The following is a 19,309-nucleotide window of genomic DNA, read 5'->3' as shown; positions in this document are numbered from 1 at the left end:
AAGTTGCAGATATGCCATGAATCAAGCGTAATCCTTCGTTCGCTACCGTCGAGCAAGCAATTACACGTCAGTACCGGGTTGTGGATCGGCGGCCAGTTTTGTGGGCGTCACTATCTCAGGCACCCAAACTGCACAGTAGAGTTTTAAGTAAGTGGTCATCGTCGTACAATTGTCATTACTCGTCTGTGCTTCGAGGCTGAACCAAACGATCTCGCAAGTGTGTCCGTAGGTAGGGACCATAGGCTCCCGGCAGTCATTGTGTGTTCGGCAGCCAATGTGGGGTTGTTGAATGTGGTAAGGAATGCCTTGCCTGCTTGCTTGTCGTCGTGTTGTGCTATGTTTGTTTCCTGGATTTCCAGCAATCCTGAAAGGGGGGGGGGGCATAAGCCCACTCATATCACTAGGATTTCTGATTGTGACGCGGCTTCAGCGGGTACAGAGACGGGAGGCCCGTGGCGTCGACGGGCAGTCCAGGCCCAAGTCCCTGGGTCTTGGGCGGCGGTCCAACAAGATCTTAGGATAAACGTCTAAACGCCTCATTGAGTGCAAAGACACGCATATGAATATGTGTGTGCGTTGATAAGTAAGAAATGGGCGACTCCACACCTCAAACTCTTTCAGAGATGCTGTTTCTTCGCCTTGTGTTGGTTAGACATCAGCCATGGGCCGGAGAGTTATTCGAACGTACATGAATAGATAAATTATGACAGCTTGCTTGCCCTTGCACAAATCGCAGAACATAAACTCAACAGCCTGTCAGCAAAAGCTTTAATGCGATTGGCTTGTCAAGTTATACGATCGTCGCGAAGATCGCACGGCGCCGGGACGTATTGGGATCACCTCCGGAGCCAGGATAGCCATTCTCGAAAGCCACGATTGGTCCCTAAGAAAACGGTTTGGAAGGGATTGCAGGGCAGCATGGCATAGTACATGTGCTGCTCGGCGCAGGTGCACTGAAACAGCAGGTATCGTAGCATCTCTAGGCTCAATACGGTCTGCCACCGACGACGGTCAAAGTCATACTTGCTCTTGGCACCTGAATGAAGCTTAAGTTATCCGTTTGAGAACATGGTATCAGTCAAAAAGGATTGAACGTTACACCGCACCGAGGCTTGCTGGCGCGTGCCTGTTGGTCCCTGGCGTACATGATCTCGGCAGATGATTCTCGAGCTTAAACAGGATCATAAACTTTGTTTCTCCTTCCGAGGTGAAGTCTGGAAGGCTTGAAGTCCAGGATCGGCAGGTGAACCGATGAAGTTGCACTCACCGTTGAGGTTGGCGTTTGTTACGGAGACGATGTGATGCTATTCCAGGACGGGGAAGCTGATCAAGATTCTCCACATCATGGTCCACATCACGTTACCTTGCACGGGGTTTTGGAATGGAAGGTGCCTTGAATGCATACCGACCTTACACCTCTTTCCTAGGAATATACATACGGCTCCATATACATATACCTAGGTAGGTACGTGCGTACGGTCAGGTAAGTACTACCTAAAATAGGGATTCTCTTGATTCAGTGACGGAAGGCGCCAGTAAATTGGCCCGATCGATAGGTAGTCGAGTGCAAGTTTCTTTCCAGCTCCCATCTTGGACAGTATAATGGATCATCTACCAATCTCTACGCCACCACAAGCAAGATTCATGCTTCGAGATTACCTACTGCAAGCTAACTCACTAACTAACAAACACTTGATTTCATGCCAAGAGGTATGCTGATCAGCACGCCGTTGAGCGGTACGTGCATCGCAACCACCCATCTCATTTCCTCAACGGTCAATCCATGGACAAGATCACTAATCCAGGTGCATGCAGTTCAGACCACGTCGGTTACAGTACCAGGGTCATCACTAGCGAAACCCTGGTTCTAAAAGTTATTTCCTTGGCATCGGCCGCCCAACTAGACCTCCATCGGGACGGATACAGCATCTCGAGCTTGCACGTTATTACTTCATCCTGTTCTATTATAGTAGCCATGTCCAGGGCTGCGACTCAGCATGCCTGCTAGGATCTCTGTCAGAGCTGGTGTGTGCACAAGTCGCCCCATTCCCAAGGCTTCAGACAAGGGTGCCCGGGTACACCTTGCCCACAGGAGTATCCCAACATCTTGAGCTGACCACTCATCTTTCACCTCGGAGTTGCGCCGGGCCTCCTCTTGCCGATCAATTTTTGCCAGACCTTCGGCTATGAATAAATCCCTACGGCAATCCTCTAGTCTATCCACATCTGTCAAACTGCACAACGGAGATGCCTCAGAATCCTTCCGATCACAACCCTACGCACTGACAGCAATTTGGACGGGCCGGAAGTGTGCACAACACTTGTTCAGGCTGTTCAGTTGGGGTCCCGGTGGCATGCCCTTTCGTTGATGGCTATAGAGAAGCCAGAATAGGCCTGTGTTTCTGTCACGCATGAATTTGAGACATTTTGCTGGATGACCGTGAAGCTTTCTAAGTCATGGTCCAACTAAAGTTGGGTCCAGGTCTTTCTTTATTCGCTATGCATATCATCGTTCTAAAGAAGGTTGTTTTGTTCATCGACATTGATCTGACCCACATCGTTGTGCCGGCTATGCAAAGTATGCAGGCCATGCTCCTCCATTCACACACATAATGCTGGGTAAGGTCATACCCATACTGTACATACACCTTTTGCCCATGCGAACCCTGGCTGCTGGACAAGACGTGGTGGCTGCCTCCTGTCGCACCCCGCATGGCCCTCAGGGCCTTTTCATGTAGGTATCTCACCCGCAGTGAGACAACCTCAGTTCGGTTGTTCGTTCAAAATCATGTATGCTACCAAGCCGCATACCCTCTGTTGTTCGTTCAGACTCTCGCTGTCAACCCCCATAATGGACCGGAGGGATCCAGGGATGCATTCGCAAGATGGGCTGCACTAGGAAAAGAATAGCCAACCCGGCACCCTAGCTGTCTTGTTCATCCCGTTCTAAAACTCCCAATCACTCATCAGTCAGTGGTCACAGCCATTGACATTTCCATCTCACGGCAGAGCCCGTTGGTCGGGAGGGGCTTTCAGGGCACCCCTGACCTACCAGTTATTGGGAGCTGGCGGGCCCGCAAAACCAACAAATCTGGCGCCGAGCAGATCTGGCTTTTGACATATTTTGCGGGACACCCCAGTCTCATCTCTGTGTCACCATCCATCATTTGTCTGTCAACGATCCATGAGAAGGCGTCGCGAGAAAAAAAAAGTCTCCGTCTATGTCCAGATTTATTCTCGACAAAACTCACCGCCTTGCATGAGTTCATCGGCCTTGCCATACCAGATCTAGGACAGTAGCACAGCTCACAGTACATTACACAAGTCCCAAAGTGTACTCTCCATAACGTGGGGGCGTTCTTCATCAGATGCGCCAAGTCTCCCTAGTGGTTACTGCTCCTGACAGCAAAAAGCAATCCTGTCACTCACAATACCATAACATGCGGACTAATATCGCCCCTTGCCGCCACGGTTCAGGATCCAAAGTTGCCAGTATCCAGCCGATTGGATAGCGTTCAAGACTACGCCGTCGCTTATCTCGCTTTTGCCAGGTTGTCCTTCGTCATAATGACCTGCATGTGCTGGCACCTATACCATATTAACGGCTTTCTGTATGCTCAAAACGATGAAAGACAGAGATGCCAGTTAGATCCAATCTTCCTTCCATTCTTGAACGTCCGAGCAAGTTTTACTTTCTCCTGTCTGACGGCGGATAATTTCCAAAGCCCGATTTGTTTTCACTCACACGTGATTACTTGGCTAAAGCCAGAAGACCAGTGTGTTTTCATGTAGACTTTTGGAAGACGTATGTTCTTCGCATATGGATAGCCAAGAGTCTTGCAGGCTGTGTTCCTCCCTCACCAAGTACAAGCTCAGGGGACATACACAGATCACTCAGTATACGACTTTGTTTTGTCAGACTGGTACACAAAGAAAAGCGGTGACGGTGGCATCGCCAGTCGAATAACCTGAGTATCACTGGCCAAATCGTCGAAAACACTGGTTTTGAATCTGATTGCTTGTCTCATATGATCACCCCAACCTCGGAACTCGCTGGTGGCTGTGAGGTAGAACTTTCACGTGTCAGTCAGTCAGTATCAATTAACAGCAAATTCGGGGCTACAAAGATTCCGTGCAGGTCATCGCATCTTGTTAAAAACAAAGTTCCCTCTACCTACTCGCATGACTCGTTCATGCCATATTCGCTCGATACCGCGAACAGCAAGCAACATGATCCGCGGGGACACTCACCTACAGTTTAAAACATCCGGTACGGTAGAACTGTCTCTTTAACAGGGGCATCCTGGCAAGGCGGGACCCTCAGCGGCAGGCCATCTGAATCAACTGCCACATCGGATCCCCTGCATCTGGCCTCTTCAGCGATATACCTACAGTTCGATGAATCCATCGTGTGCCCTCCTCAGCGGCTATTGCGTTTTCCGCTACTCTTGTACTCTTCTTTATGATCTTACACAAGTTCGGACAGCTTTGGTCAGACCTTGACCAGCATATCATTAATGCATTTCGGAACCGTGTTGCAACACAAGCCACTTAATTACTCCTTGTTGTGCAAGCAGTATCACCCCGCTTCGATCGAACGGCGTTCGCCCCGAGGTCGCACTGAGATTCTGTCCAACGATATCAATCAGGATATCAGTGCATGATCGCGGAAGTAGTTGCCTATGGCCGAGGTCTCTTCCTTTCCGTGCATGCATATTACAAGCTGCATAATGCCTGTCATGAGACCATCGTTTATGCGATACCAACACCGACTACTGTGGTCGGATGCATTATTATTATTATATGATGATAATGATGGCAAAGAATTTTTGCCTGCCACGAAACAGAGGGTAACATACATCGTGGGTGTGTATCCACCATAGATGGCAAGCGATTGGCATTTCATTTTGACCAGGAAGTTGTGGGTGTCTTCGTCCGTCCTCTCACGAGAGTTGAGGTAATTGTGTATTCTAAGATTATACCCCTCCCTTCGCAGCATCATGTCTGGTTGGGATTTTATCAGATCTTTGCAAACTAATCAAGGGCCCAAGTTCCTGTCATTGTTGACATATGAGCAAGCGAACGCCTGATCCTGGTCAACTATGTTTGAGAGGAGACACCAGGTTCATGTTAACTAACGTGTAACAGAAATAGAAGCGACTCCTGAACAGACGATTGATTGCATCCTGACAAGTTTCATTCTCTTTTCTTTTTCCACTTATCCCCTCCACTTGCATTGGTCATATTCACGTCCTATCAAAGAATCCGGGTATTATCACTCGACATGGCCCCGGCCAAGAGTCGCTAGGATCTCGTTGACCTGGTTCTGTTGTATGGATCGATCAAGGTAATTTTGTGCAATTGACTGTCAGGCACCATTCTGGGCTAGGACGATCGGGAAATGCAACGGTGTCGGCATTGTGAAACTTCAAGTTCCATGGAAAGACATATTTTATGCTGGTTGGCTGTTCAGTTAACTCCGTTTGCAACGAAGAGGTTGGTGTGTATCATGGAGGAAACTTTGTGCTTAGCATATACTAGGCCATCCATTGTATTGGATGTTATACGAATAGCTCATCAGGTCGAGCAATGCAGCCCAACAATCCCTACAACCCACGGCCAAAAAGCAACTCTTCAGGGTCATATCTATTTCGACCCAATGGTACCCACCGCGATGGTAGCGGTAGAAAGGCGTCTCCCAAACAAAAAGAGAAGCGATTGAGAACCATGGTCTTGTGTTTGTCTCTCCTAGGCTGTCTGCTGTCATGCCCCAGTCTGCCGTGACACGATACCGTACTTTGAAGCGGTTGGCCTGAGCGTCCTGTCAGACGGACACCAAACCCATCTTGAGCCGCCGTGGCCGGGCGTCCCTTGGCCCCAGGCCACGGACCCTTTCCCCGGTTCGGCCTCTTGGTCGGCCATTTTTCTTCTTCAGCCGGTGCTCCGTGCTCCGCGCCAGTCTCGGATGATGATGATTGATATTGATGAATGCTACGACATCTCAATCCTTTGCTGTATGGCACCGGCATGTGGGCTACGTCGCCCCTGTTCCCCAAGCACTCAGCTAACTAGGTAGTTGAGTTAACCTTGAGCTTATGCTGGCCTTGAAAGCCGCCATAATACTACTGCATACTACTCTGCAGTTGTATTGCTCAGATATGGGTGACCCACAGCCACTGTCTTTTCCCCCTTTATAGGCCATCCCGAAATCCTACAACGGACAGATATTGTGCTATTCGTACCTGTACAGCAGTTCTACAGCATGAAACATTGCTTTTGTTGATGAAGCGTTGTTGCGTCCTGTATCTTTCCGCTTTAGCACACTCCGTATAACCCCCCGACAAACTCTCCCCTTTACGATATGCCATGCACCCACTAACCCACTCGTGTTACCCTCTATCGTGACCCGAGGTGTCCTTTGCATCTCCTGAGAAGGCTTCCTGACTTCACTCCCTTGTCCGTTGTCTGCGTACCGTCACACCGAGGTTCTCAATTTCTGGAATATCGCGACAAGCCCTCTATTGGGTAATCCGCTCCCGTCGAGTTACACGCGCGCATGCAACAATTACCTGTGACGGTTTGGCTTCGTCGGTTGGCTGCGTGAAAACAAGGTCGTCCCGCTGTACACCACGGCATCGGCTGCGGTATCTGGGCTGTTGTGATCCCATCGATCAGGAGGCGTAGAACACTAAGGAAGGCCAAGGTAACTTGGCTCGAGTATCACCACTGAATACCAACTTGGTAATTTGCTATGATCCTCAGTGACATGCCGTGAAGATGTTGAAGCATACTCCCGAGTAGCGACTGCCCGGTTGTAGGGTGACTAAGTTTAAGAATGTATCATTATCACAGTTGGTGATTGTTCACATAGTGTTATTTGGAACGTTATTCATTCAAGAACAACTGCCGTATTCACATATGGCTATTGGAGTCGCTGTAAGTTGTTGTGTCATACTGTTACTGGATTTCACGATAACTGTCATCCGTAAATTTATCTATTTAACTCATTTCTCGCACTCCGGGCATACACTGTAACGCGTGGGCACACATAGTGAACAGGATGGTCCTTTTAAATGATGAAAGCCAAAATGGAGGAGACTAAGAAGAGGAACAGTGAAGTTCTGACGGTCGTCATTGAACGACGACTAACTGAGTTTGATGAGTAGGTATGCGAGAGTTGTCCTTTGATGTTGTCTGTCGATGTTCAGGTTGACAATTAATAGAATGACGACCATTTGCTGGTGAAAGCCACGATGTAAACAAACATCAACGTCCTTGATGATTTCAACAAGCTGTAACATGAGAAGCAGAATAAAAAGACAGCTGGAAGCCTTTGGTTTTATGTCTCGTTATCACGAGAACTAGATATAAACTCCCACCTCTATCGCTCTATTACCCCTCCAGAATGAACTCCCAGATCTGATTCGAGATCGATCTATGCATGATACGTAAATCATAACCCGTATGCCCTTGACTATGTCCTTCGGAACACCTTATTCAAAAGTCCCCCTCCTCGCCCTCTTCGAGTTATCTCGTCCGGGGATGACACCGCCCTTATTTCCTTACCCTTGCTTGTCATCTGCGGACTCCCATCTGATGCTACTTCGTCTCCACGAGGAACTTCGACGTACTCGTCCGACTCTCGATTTACATTTGTCCGGTCAAAGTAACTGTCGGCTGCCAATTTCGAATGACCTGGCTCATAAACAGTGGCTTCTGCTTGGGAAGCTTGGCCATCTCGAATTTTGGTCAAGCCGCGATCCAGGTACTCTACCATTTGCGCCTTGGTGACAAAGGTTTCGTCATCAGATCGTCCAACACCGTGAACGTCTTGTGCCTTCTTGAAGAGTGCAGGGAAATGGTTTTGAAACTCACTCTCAAGGGCCTTTTCTTGTTCTACTAGTGCTGTGGTTCGCTCCTCGTTATGCCCAGGAGATGAACTGAGGTGAAGTGTCTGATCCTCTGTTTCCAATCGTGCGAAAAGGGCAGCAAGCTCCCTCTCATTGCTTGGCATGCCTTCACTGATAGGTGCTTCCTTGGGAGGCCCTTTCTCGGCATCGCTGTCTTGAGCGCGGTATACGTGTTTGCCGAATGAGTCACTGAACTCTCGATAATGTCCTTTCAAAATGAAGCATCGTCCGTGCCAGCCACATGCCCAGAGCTTCTCCAGCAGAGTATCGGCTGAGGGGCACTCCCAGGGGTACTCAAGCCCACGTGAGTAGAATACAATACATCTCGCTTGCTGCCAGCGTGAGAATGTCCTCCGACTTTGTGCGTCGGGGAAGGCCCGCTCAATCATATCTAGAGAAGCTGGGCGTAGGAAGGATTGAGGAGCACGCAAATGGATTGCACCCCTGATGTGCGACCTCTGGAATTCCGTCGATGACCGAAGATCGAGTAAAAGACTCTGACCTGGTAAAGATATGTCCAAAAGTTCACTTAGATTCGCTGGCAAGATCATGCGGGGCCCTTCGTGAGCACCGGCTTTCGAATCTTCGACTCTCAGGGCTGCGAATCGTTGGGAAAACGCATCCCTCTCTCTCCGATGATGGAACCAGACTTCAACATGCCATGGTTCTACTCCCAGGTTTGAGGCGAAAAACGCTTTCTGGCCATCGTTGGGCAATGGCTCAGTCTGGTAGTATTCCTCTAGACGTTTCTCCACATGAGGGGAGAACTTCTTGGGTTCTGGAACATCAGAGCCAAAAGTGGTACGTCGCAGAGCTTGCTGTTGATTCATAATCATCTGTCTCGTCAGGTTTCCACTACCCCCCAAAGATGACGACGACTGTTGCCTCTGTAGTGTGGTAAGAGATGTTGTGGAATGCATCGGTCTCATGGATCGCTGCGGTAAGCTCTGAGGCGGTGATCCGGGCTGTGATGGCATATGCAAGGGCGAGAGCTGCTGAATTGGCGGGAGAGTACTCCTGACCACAGTTCCGGTTTGCCTGCCGTACGCAGGATCCCGAAAAGCTCCCATCTGGCCAGTCAACCCCGTAAGTTCTGTAGGTACAAAGGTTGTACCCGAAACACCAGAAATGAACGACGCGCTGTCATTTTCAACCGGATAACGGTTTGCGGGAACCAAGGTCGGCACCGATTGGTTTCGGGGCTTCTGAGTCATCAAGTTATTCGATCTGATAAAAGCAACGAACGATGTTGCATGGTCTTCTGGCAGCAAGTCCCAGATAGAGACCGGCATGGAGACAAGGAGCATTGTTGAGTGACTCTTGAAAACACCCTGAACCTTGACATATTTGGCCATAGCAGGGAAAGCGCCAAGCCATTGCTCCCATGCGTTGATATCAAGCCGCTGGTCATCCTCCAACGCCAAAGAAATCATGACATGAGGAGTATCTTCGTTGGGTTCAGTAAACATGTAGTCATTCCGTGAGACAGGCGTGGTAGAATCAGCCGCTCGGCCAGTCTCATGGACCATCGCTGGTATCGGCAGTAACTCAGGAGATGGCAAGTTATCGCCGCGAGACATCCGAGACATTTCGATGCTTGGCGCTTTGTGGTTGGAAGTCATCATGAAATGCACAGGGGTCGATCGGGCCTCAAAGTATTTGCCATTGATGGTGATGGGTCGAGGATGTTTTAATCGAGCAAGAACCTCGGCGTGGAGCATAGCAGCGGAGAAGGCTCGGACACGCCACTCTTGAAGCACTTCAATAAGGGCATTGGTGAAAGAGTAACGTCCGGGATCAGGTGCAATGGCGTCCCAGCTCGAAGCTGAGATGGTCTCAGTGATACTGGCTCCGCTGGGAAAAGTTGCACTTGCAGCCCCAGCGCAGCAATCTAACAGAATGAGAACATCTGATAGTGAGCGTTCGAGTAGAGTCTGAATTGCAGACCACCTTTTCTCGTTAGACGTGTGGTTGGATACGGGTTGAGGAGGGTCTTACTGAAGCCATGGCGAATTCGCTTCGCGGGTACTGATAAAAGTTAGACGATCTTCATTACATGCTTGCGATTAGAACTACTTACGCACACCAGGTACTTTGCCGGGACTCGTCGATTCTGGCATGCCCACCGTAGTAGACAACAAACAATGTATCCTGGGACTCATAATCTTTGATCAGTTGCCCTATGCGCATCATCAACTCCAGATGGGAGTTCTCTGAAGGGATGGCAAATATGTCAGTGTTAAAGCCATAGTCCTCACTCAAACACTTTTCAAGGTCTTCCAATTCAGGAATAACGAAGAGATCATCCGAGTTCCAGTGTAATAACAATGCTTGCACTTTGCTGTATCTGGCTGAGGACCTCCCACGATTAGGAAAAGCGCGGGCGGCGGACTGGAGAAGAGTTTAGAGGCTGTTCTTGTGACGGATAATAGAGACTGACATCTTCAAGTCTTTGTGCGAATTGGCCGATGTGTTTGACATGAAAACTAGTACGGCTTGTGTCATGAGTTGCAGACCTGGCATAGTAATCTCCCCCACTAGATGCGGCCTAGGAAGTCGCATTTTTGTAAGTCACTGCCTTATGTTTGAACGAAGTAAAGGATCAGACACACCATAGGAGGGCCAGTGCTTCTTGAGCCTGGACCTTCGACAGGTCTCCGCGAGCGTATAGTAACGTATGGTTGATGATCGGCCATAGCGTCGAATGCGCAACTTGTGAATGGACGGGTTGTTTCGCGGACCAGCCAGAACACTCAACCGCCTCTGTCGCAACTTGACTGCTGACTCTTGGTTATATCTACACTTTTGGTCGCTAGAATCGAGATCTGGGCAGTTCAGATGTGGTTATATTGTCTCGCTCTCAATGTGGGTGGGTATCGTGCTCTAAAGCTACAGCGTTTGTCGGCTCACTTGGAAAAAGGCATGGTCGTATCGTACAGCGTATCGTTGGTAGTATGTATGTATCTACGGTCGAGCGTCGTTTCACGGAGGCAGCAATGAGTATGTAAGAGGGGGGAATTCTAGATTCTGTTGTGGTATTATCATCTCGACGGCAGGAGATTATGGAAACGGGGAGGGATGATCGTTGGAGCGACTTTCTTCAATTCGCGACCGAGGCGGCGTGTGGCAGACTCACCCGTCCCTTCCTCAAGTTTGAAATGGATCAAGTGTCGGTCCCCGAATAAGCTTAGCGCCGAGTCGCTGGCGGTAACCAAAGAGGAAGAGTACGAGGGGCAGGGGCTCGGGTATTCGGTGACACCAGCCAGTGCCTGATGTCCATACAATCCACGTGTACTGGATACTTGATTGCTTCTTTCAAGAGCTTTGGCCAACCACTTCAAGATTCGGTCACCAAAACCAACGTCACCTTTTGGGGGAAGCCTCTGTCAACCAATTCACACACCGAGCGCAACTACGAAGCGATTCATAAACAAGGCAGAAACATAAAATCTTTTTTTTATTGGCTAGCTCATAGCTCATACTCCAAACGCGATCTAAGCCTACTCTAGAGTTTATCCACACGCGACAAGCTTCCTTGAAAGCTCTCAGGTAGCTTCCATACTAAGCTGAGAGACAGTTTGTATACCTAAGCAACACACACCACAACAGGAGCAAGCATCAACTACCGCCATCATGCGTGAGCGTGTCACGTTTATCCACAACGACTATACCCTTGATCCTGAGGAGTTGGACAACCAAGAAGCTGGATTACTTGGGCCTCAAATCGAATCAGTTCGTCAGGATAAACTCACTATCCCCTTCGACGAGTTGCCTAGTGAGCTCACCGATATACTCCAAGAGTATGAGGCTCTCCATATCAGATGGGCTAGCCCTGTCAAATCCGAGACACTCGACCCTTTCACTTCACGAATTTCACCAGGGCTTCATGTCTATGTGACTCCGGAATCCCCAAACTCATGTAACCCGTACGTCGTGACCTCGAGTTGCGGCCACTTGAAACACTAACCCAATATCCTAGAACAAAACTTTGTGGCTGGCTCCAGAGGTTTGGGCCACTGGCCTGTTCAAAGCCAGAGGTGGGTTCCATAAGCCATCTAACTAACAAGATGCTCACCAGTAACAGGCTTTCACTGAGTTTAAGCAACCAGCTACCTCCACAGCCCCGAACTTCTCATTTCATCAAGCACTGGAAGATCTACACTCCTTCATAACTGTTAGCTCTCAGGAGTTCTGCCCTGAACTGGACACCGTTTGTAACGCCCGACTACGAAGCTTGTTGACCGCGACTAGCTTGGACTTGTCCTTTGATAAGTCTACAAAAGCTCTTGTCGCTTCTGCACTATGGCCTCTTCGACCTCAAACCGTTGCTGTTCCTGCATCAACTGAAAGAAGGGTCGAAGTTGGCATTTTTGTCGACGACCGCTCGCAACCAAACATAAAGGAGAATGAACTTGGTGTCGCTGGCGTTCTATCCGTACTTGGCGACAAGAAAAAGCCTTCGCCAACCATCTTCACCTTCCCAGCCCGACACCGTCGAGATGAATCTGTCTTTACATCTAGATTTCTCACACCCACAGGGCTTCACCCAACTCTTCAGCTCAGCTTCAGCTCTAACAAGCCTCCAAGCGCTGAGGGCGAGTGTGCGCCATACGCATTCTTGACATTACCCAAGACCATATTTACGGATCGTTATCAACTAGGAGACGATTTGTTCCTGGCTTCCAAGAACTTGACAGCTTTGCGATACACAACTCTACCCGTGGACTTGGAAGCACCAGCATATGCCACTGAGGCATGGGGGTCCAGTATTCTGCTTGAGCTCGCGCCACCTACCTCTGAAGAAGGGCAGCCGTGGAATGTTGAGATCCCTCTTCACCTGCGATACCTTAAGCCTTCAGTGACTGGCCAAGCCGAGGCCGAGGTTCCCTATCCTGCTGTCTTCTGGGCATGCTCCTCAGGGGAGGAGACGCTGGAGAACCCATTTGATCGTCTCCATATTGGCTATGACAATCTTTTCCCTCGAGACACTGCCTTCTGGCACGTCACCCCTCAACCAGAAGGTGGGAGCAGACTTATGAACCGTGTCACCGTCCCTGTCCTTAAGCTCGAGGGCATAGATACAATCAGGTCAGGCACGGCAATTGCTGTTTCGCTAGGTTTCGCCTGGGTACTGTGGAAGCTGGTCGGTGTTATGCTGAAGTTTGAAAAGCCAGTGCTCAAGAAGATCGCCCCAAAGAGGTCTAAACAAACCAAGAAAGCTTGAGGTCAAATTTCATATTAGTTTGTTTGATCTCTGATGTAATGGTGTAATAGATGAAAGAGAGATGTAGATGAGAGTTCAACACTAATTAAATCAAGAGGACTAGTATTTTTCTCCTCTACTAACCTATCGGATTTTCGCTTATTGTCTGAAACCTGCCTGAGTACCTACCTATTCTGTATCGCCCAACGCCGACTAAACGCTGTACACGTGACGTCAGACACTCAAGATAGTAGAACGCAACTCGACCACTAGACTGATTGATAGACTTCTTAACTATCTCCATCTCCGTCTCAAGTGACTCATCGACAACTCATAAAATTTTATTACTGTGAACCTAATTAAATGATATAATCCAATCAAGGTTACAAGCCACCGTATCATCCGCTCTGTGTTATAATAATGCAAATTGATGGCTCCAACACCATCATCAGACGAGTCACCCGCGTCGACTTCTGGCCCGGGCCTCACACGAGCGCCAGACTCACCGCAAAGCAAGATTAGACGAAATGTAGCCTGTATCAGTTGTCGTGACTCAAAGGTGAGTTGTCTCGACTGAGCTGAGTTGCGTATGGTTAATGCTGAATCTGGGCTAGGTGCGGTGTCGAGCGAGCCCTGTCACGGGACAGCCATGTCAACGATGCGCCAAGTTACAAATTCTGTGCGTATACGATAGATCACATAAGAGAGTGACAAGGAGAAGGTAATAGTCTGATTGCACTACTCCGAAATGACTCTATGGTTTCATCTGAATAAGTGAGTGATATTGACAATATGTAGTAAACTCGAGCTTCTGGAACAAGAACTCAGATCCATCAAAGAAGTTGTACAGCCCAAGAGTAACGCAGAATCGCCATCAGTCTCTCAAAGAAACGGAACTGTGTTTCCTACAAAACCATCCCAATTGCCTCTAGCCACAAATGGAACCGTCTTTTCATTATCAAGCAACCTGCAAAGCCCTCAACAACCCCAGTCGTTCGTGCCATCAGCGACGTTGCTCGAAAAGACAGAGCCTACAAAACCTCGCATGTTAGGTGGTAAATTGGTGTCTGGACAGGATATTGACTGGTACTTTGAGAAGTAAGACTCCCCGGGACTGATGCTAACAGCAGTAAGGCTGACAGCTTCAGGTATTTGCAATGCTATCATCCCTATCTACCCATCTTGAGGAAGAAAGACCCAGATGAATGCTTCGAAGCATCAACAACTCTCTTCTGGACAATAATATCGACAGCTTGTCGTCGATACGCTAAAGATGAACAACTTGTAACTCTACTCCTCGATTCTCTTAACCGCGACGTTTGGGTCCTGCTTCAAGCCATTACATTAGACCTCGAGTCTATTCAGGCTCTCTTGATAATCTGCACTTGGCCATTCCCTACCATCAGGTTTGTCACTGATCCATCACCTAATTTTATAAGCAGTGCCCTCAACGCTTGCATGCTTCTCGGCCTACATACTGGACGAGGATCTCATCCTAGCTTCTTGATTGGCGGACGCCAGCACATGACATGCACAGACTATGAGGCATCCATAACGTGGGTGTTCTGTAGTATTCTCGCTCAAAGGTTTGTCTGATCTTGCAATGGCAGTGTAGCCTAGATTACTGATAATGTGCAGAGTATCTACAGGCAATGGGCATCCGCCTCCTTTTCTCCAGCATAATGACACCAAGTGCAAGGATACCATTAAAGATACTCTTGCGCCGGAGTTGCTCACCTTTTTTGAGCTACAAAAGTTTTCAAATAGGTTACATACAGCCATGTCTGCCCAGATATCGGCAAACAATGGGGTTCCTGAAACCATCGTCAAGATGTGGGAAGCTGAGTTTGAGCTTCTAAGACCCCTTGTCACCCGTGTCGAAACAGGTAGGCTCCCGGTAACACCCCTACTCAGCATGTCATTGCTAAAAAAGCCCCTTCCAGACTTCTCTCGTTTTATAATGCTAGTTGCTCAACTCGAGGTCCAGGCTTACTACTATATCTCGCCCCCTGACCAGCGTCCCAATTTCACCCTCAATACTCTCCGCACATACAATACCTCACAGAATCTTATAAACACAGCCCTCACACTCGAATCAACGTGCCAACTACTTACACACAGCCCCCACTGGGTCTATCGTGCTTTAGTCGATGCCAGCTGCATCCTCCTATCCACGCTACACTCCACTGCTGCTCCGCAACATCTCTCATCCTCAGACGCTGAAGTTGTCGCTGCGCAGGTTTTATCCCTTCTAAAAACCTGCTCAGTTCGTGACAATGACCTCCCCACACGAGGATCCATCATTCTTGAGACTTTCTGGTCTGTAAGGCATTTGCTCCCTAAGTGGGATATTCCTGTTGGTGCATGGCCGGATCGTATAGGTGCTGCCACATCGTATTGGTGTCTCACAGCCTTCAAGAATGCGTTGCAGGAGGCCAAGAATATCACAGATGGTACACAAAAAGGCATTGATGCCTTTCGTAAGTCTACAATCTTAGTTAGATGGATTGGGATTGCTCACATGTGGCATCTAGAACAAAGGTTCCCGGGGAACAATAACGGTGACAATAACGAGAGCAATGTCAACGCTAACACAGACATCAATGGCCAAGAACAGACTATGGACAGTGCCATCGATCCCCTCCAGGGAATTGACTGGTCCATGATCATCGATGACTTCGGCTGGATTGGAGAGGGTCCCGTGTTTCTTGGGCCAGCATGATAGTCTAAAAAAGAAGTTTCAGTTTGAATGGCGACTTTCAGTCCAGATCTCTATAGAGATATTATACTTACCGCAGTTTTTACTCGGACAAACCAAACCAGATAGATCAAGTGTGAGCTATCCGGGTAACCACTCAGGACAACCCCGTATAGATTGAGTCAAAGCATGTCACATCGTAGATAACAAAGATAATTTGAACTTTTGTTCCCATTGTTTATAATCAAGTAGCTAAATACAAACACCAGGGTGAAACCTTAACTCCGTCATGCAATCATCAAATTCGTACATGAAAACAATGTCACCCATCAGTGCCCCTTCAATCACCAATTTTTACATGTAAGCGCTTAGTCGTAGATGTCTTGATCCATGTCATCCAACATCTCGTCGACTGCATCCTCTTCATCAACCATATCTTCATCCTCTCCAAGCTCACTGTCGGGATGGTTGGAAAGCACAACAATCTTGCCATCAATGAGCTCAACACGCGCGTATTCGCCATCGCGGATGTTGTTGCGCAGGATGAGAATAGCAAGACGGTTGAGGACCTCCTTCTCGATAAGACGAGAGAGAGGTCGAGCACCATAAGCCGGTGAGTACCCACTGTTGCCAAGGTAATCTTTGGCTTCTTCCGACACGTCGATATGGACCTTTCGGCCATTGTCTTCGAGTCGTTTCTGGATCTCGCCAAGCCGAATATCGACAATCTTGCGAATCTCCTTGCGTGTGAGACGGTTGAAGATGACAACCGAGTTGATGCGGTTGAGGAACTCAGGCAAGAAGTAGTTGCGTAAGGCGGTCATAACCAACTCACGAGTACCGGGGTCGACACGACCCTCCTTCACGCCAGGTCGAACAAGGTATTCTGCACCCAGGTTAGAGGTCATAACCACGATGCAGTTCTTGGCGTCAACGACTCTGCCTTGGCCGTCAGTGATACGCCCATCGTCCATGAGCTGGAGAAGGACAGTGAGAACTTCCTTGGCAGCCTTCTCAACCTCGTCAAAGAGCAAGATTGAGAATGGCTTGCGGCGGAGAGCCTCAGTGAGCTGACCACCGGCATCATGTCCAACGTATCCAGGAGGCGCACCAATCATGCGGCTCAGCGCATGTCTCTCCTGGTATTCAGACATATCAAAGCGGATCATTGCCTTGGCGTCGTCGAACAGAAATTCGGCCAGGGCCTTGGTCAGAAGGGTCTTTCCGGTACCCGATGGACCGCAGAAAAGGAAGCTAGGCGGCTGATTGGGATTACTAAGGCCAGAACGCTGGAGTCGAATGGCGTTGGCGACAGATTGAACAGCTTCCTTCTGGCCAACAACGACCTTGCTGAGCACCTTTTCCATGTGGATGAGCTTCTCCTTCTCAGAGGTACGCAGGCGAGTGACTGGAATGCCAGTCCATCGAGCGACAATCTCGTTGATGTTATCTGCGGTGACGATGTCGGTGACCATGGCGCCACCAGAGTCCGTGGGGGCAGTAGCGTTAAGAGCGGCGTCGGCAGCAGCTTTGCGAGCCTCAAGCTCCTTGATGACAGCCTCTTGTTCGGGGATGGCACCATACTTGAGATCGGCGGCCTTGGCGTGCTCAGAGTTATTCATGGCATCCTCGAGGCGCTTCTCGAGATCATCGAGCTTGAGCTTGGCTTGGTGAATCTCCTCACTGCGCTTGATCTCGCTCTGATACTTCTCACGGAGAGGCTGTAACTCCTCTTCAACGTTCTTAGCATCCTTTCTAGCTTGAGCAAGACGAGTCTGGGATGCCTCGTCCTTTTCCTTCTCAAGAGCCGCAATCTCGATCATAAGCTGCCTAAGCTTGCGCTCGAGAGAGTCGATAATTTCGGGCTGAGACTCTCGAGCAACACGAACTGCAGCAGCGGCCTCATCGACAAGATCGATGGCCGAGTCAGGCAGTCGTCGGGATGTAAGGTAGCGTGCAGCCAGATTAGCGGCAGCTACGAGAGCGCTGTCGAGAATAGTGACTCGGTGGTGACGGTCATATCGCTCCTTGAGACCTCGAAGGATAGAGACCGTCTCAGGGATGCTGGGTTCCTTGACAATAACCTGCTGGAATCGACGTTCGAAGGCGGCATCCTTTTCAACGTACTTACGGTATTCAGCAAGGGTAGTCGCACCGATACAGTGTAGCTGGCCACGGGCAAGCATGGGCTTGAGAAGGTTGGCAGCATCCATGCCTCCCTCACCGGACGAACCAGCGCCCATGAGAAGGTGGATTTCATCGACAAAGAGAATGATGACATCCTTTGACTCAGTAATCTCCTTCAAAACACCTTTCATTCTTTCTTCAAACTCTCCACGATACTTGCTGCCAGCGACAAGTGCACCCACGTCAAGCGAAAGGAGCTTGCATGACTTCAAGTTGTCAGGAACATCACGGTTGACAATTCGCTGTGCCAGTCCTTCAATGACTGTGGTCTTGCCTACACCGGGCTCACCGATAAGGACAGGGTTGTTCTTGGTTCGTCGAGAGAGAATTCTGACAACTCTGCGAATCTCCTCCTCTCGACCAATGACGGGGTCGATCTTCTTCTCGCGTGCCATTTCAGTCATGTCAATGGTGAACTTGGCCAGGTTCTCATTCTCCTCTTCAGTATCAGCCGTCTTGCTGTCGACTCGCTTTGTTCCCCGAATAGCCTGTACTGCTTCTTGTACCAGCTTGGGCTTGGGAATGTTGGCTTCCTTGAGAGGTCCTTGGATGGTTGAATCCTCAGAAAGAGCAGTGATGAGGTGGTCCACGCCAATGTATGTATCCTTCTGTACCTTCTGCAGTTCCATGGCCTTTCTTAGCACATTGTGGAACTGAGGTGCCAAAGAGACATGCTCAGGTGGGGGGTCTTGACTTGGGAGTCGAACGAGGGTTTTCTTGAGGGCTCGATCGAAGAGTTGAGGATCGCCATGTGCTCGCTCAACGACTTGTCGGAAGAGTGTGCTTGTGGGAGGAGGACCGTTCTGTTGATCCTTTGAAGGGTCCGGGGGAGGGTCGAGCAGAGATACAGCGAGATGAACCGGCGCAAGCTGGGAGTGGCCGTATTGTTCAGCCAAGGCCATGGCATCTTCCACGGCCTTTTGGGCACGGTCTGTGAAGTCCATGCGGCTATTCATGATTGCGGTGTGGTAGTGAGAGTGTAAACGATAGTTTAAACAAGAGAATTATTGTGTATGTATAGTCGTAAAGTAGTGTTGCCCAGTTATTAAAGTAGTATGTAAGAGAAGGGCGATGTCAGGTTTTCTGACTTGGGAAGATTGGGTATCGTTTGATGTTGTGGGGTATAGTTGCTTGCTGTACTTAATGTAGAGAAGAAAGAAAGTGATCCGGAAGACCGAGGATCAAGAGGTGAATTTATTCACGAATTGGGTGGATCTCATGGAATAATCAAGTCACTCCATAGAAGAATCTGGCGGAGGATATCGTCCGACATGAAGTATCGAGATCTTGATGGTAGGATCCAGCAAGGTC

At 49.2% G+C, this 19,309-nt stretch overlaps 4 protein-coding genes across 4 annotated transcripts; 2 read left to right on the top strand and 2 right to left on the bottom strand.

Moving 5' to 3' along the window:
• Positions 1–7,228: 7,228 nt before the first annotated feature.
• FOBCDRAFT_252303 (uncharacterized protein) lies at positions 7,229–11,052 on the bottom strand. Its single transcript, XM_031188431.3, has 5 exons — positions 10,523–11,052; positions 10,351–10,458; positions 9,991–10,301; positions 9,909–9,938; positions 7,229–9,860 (listed from the first exon to the last, which is right to left on the bottom strand). The coding sequence occupies exons 1-5, from the start codon at positions 10,604–10,606 to the stop codon at positions 7,475–7,477; spliced, it is 2,919 nt and encodes a 972-aa protein (XP_031035696.2). The 5' UTR covers positions 10,607–11,052; the 3' UTR covers positions 7,229–7,474.
• Positions 11,053–11,274: 222 nt separating this feature from the next.
• On the top strand, positions 11,275–13,322 carry FOBCDRAFT_229502 (PIG-X). Its single transcript, XM_031188434.3, has 3 exons — positions 11,275–11,836; positions 11,890–11,947; positions 11,995–13,322. The coding sequence occupies exons 1-3, from the start codon at positions 11,544–11,546 to the stop codon at positions 13,132–13,134; spliced, it is 1,491 nt and encodes a 496-aa protein (XP_031035699.2). The 5' UTR covers positions 11,275–11,543; the 3' UTR covers positions 13,135–13,322.
• Positions 13,323–13,418: 96 nt separating this feature from the next.
• FOBCDRAFT_229497 (uncharacterized protein) lies at positions 13,419–16,039 on the top strand. The gene is made up of 7 exons (XM_059609807.1): positions 13,419–13,672; positions 13,728–13,834; positions 13,912–14,211; positions 14,262–14,699; positions 14,752–14,999; positions 15,057–15,593; positions 15,648–16,039. Exons 1-7 carry the CDS (start codon positions 13,544–13,546, stop codon positions 15,833–15,835), a joined length of 1,947 nt encoding a protein of 648 aa, XP_059465616.1. The 5' UTR covers positions 13,419–13,543; the 3' UTR covers positions 15,836–16,039.
• On the bottom strand, positions 16,025–19,280 carry FOBCDRAFT_229496 (P-loop containing nucleoside triphosphate hydrolase protein). Its single transcript, XM_031188439.3, has one exon. The coding sequence runs from the start codon at positions 18,952–18,954 to the stop codon at positions 16,180–16,182; it is 2,775 nt and encodes a 924-aa protein (XP_031035704.2). The 5' UTR covers positions 18,955–19,280; the 3' UTR covers positions 16,025–16,179.
• Positions 19,281–19,309: the final 29 nt, after the last annotated feature.

The sequence above is a fragment of the Fusarium oxysporum genome, chromosome VIII, assembly GCF_013085055.1.
Source record: "Fusarium oxysporum Fo47 chromosome VIII, complete sequence".
Taxonomy (NCBI): Eukaryota; Fungi; Ascomycota; class Sordariomycetes; order Hypocreales; family Nectriaceae; genus Fusarium; species Fusarium oxysporum.
The sequence above is the reverse complement of the archived record's forward strand: the minus strand, read 5'-3'. Positions and strand labels throughout refer to the sequence as shown.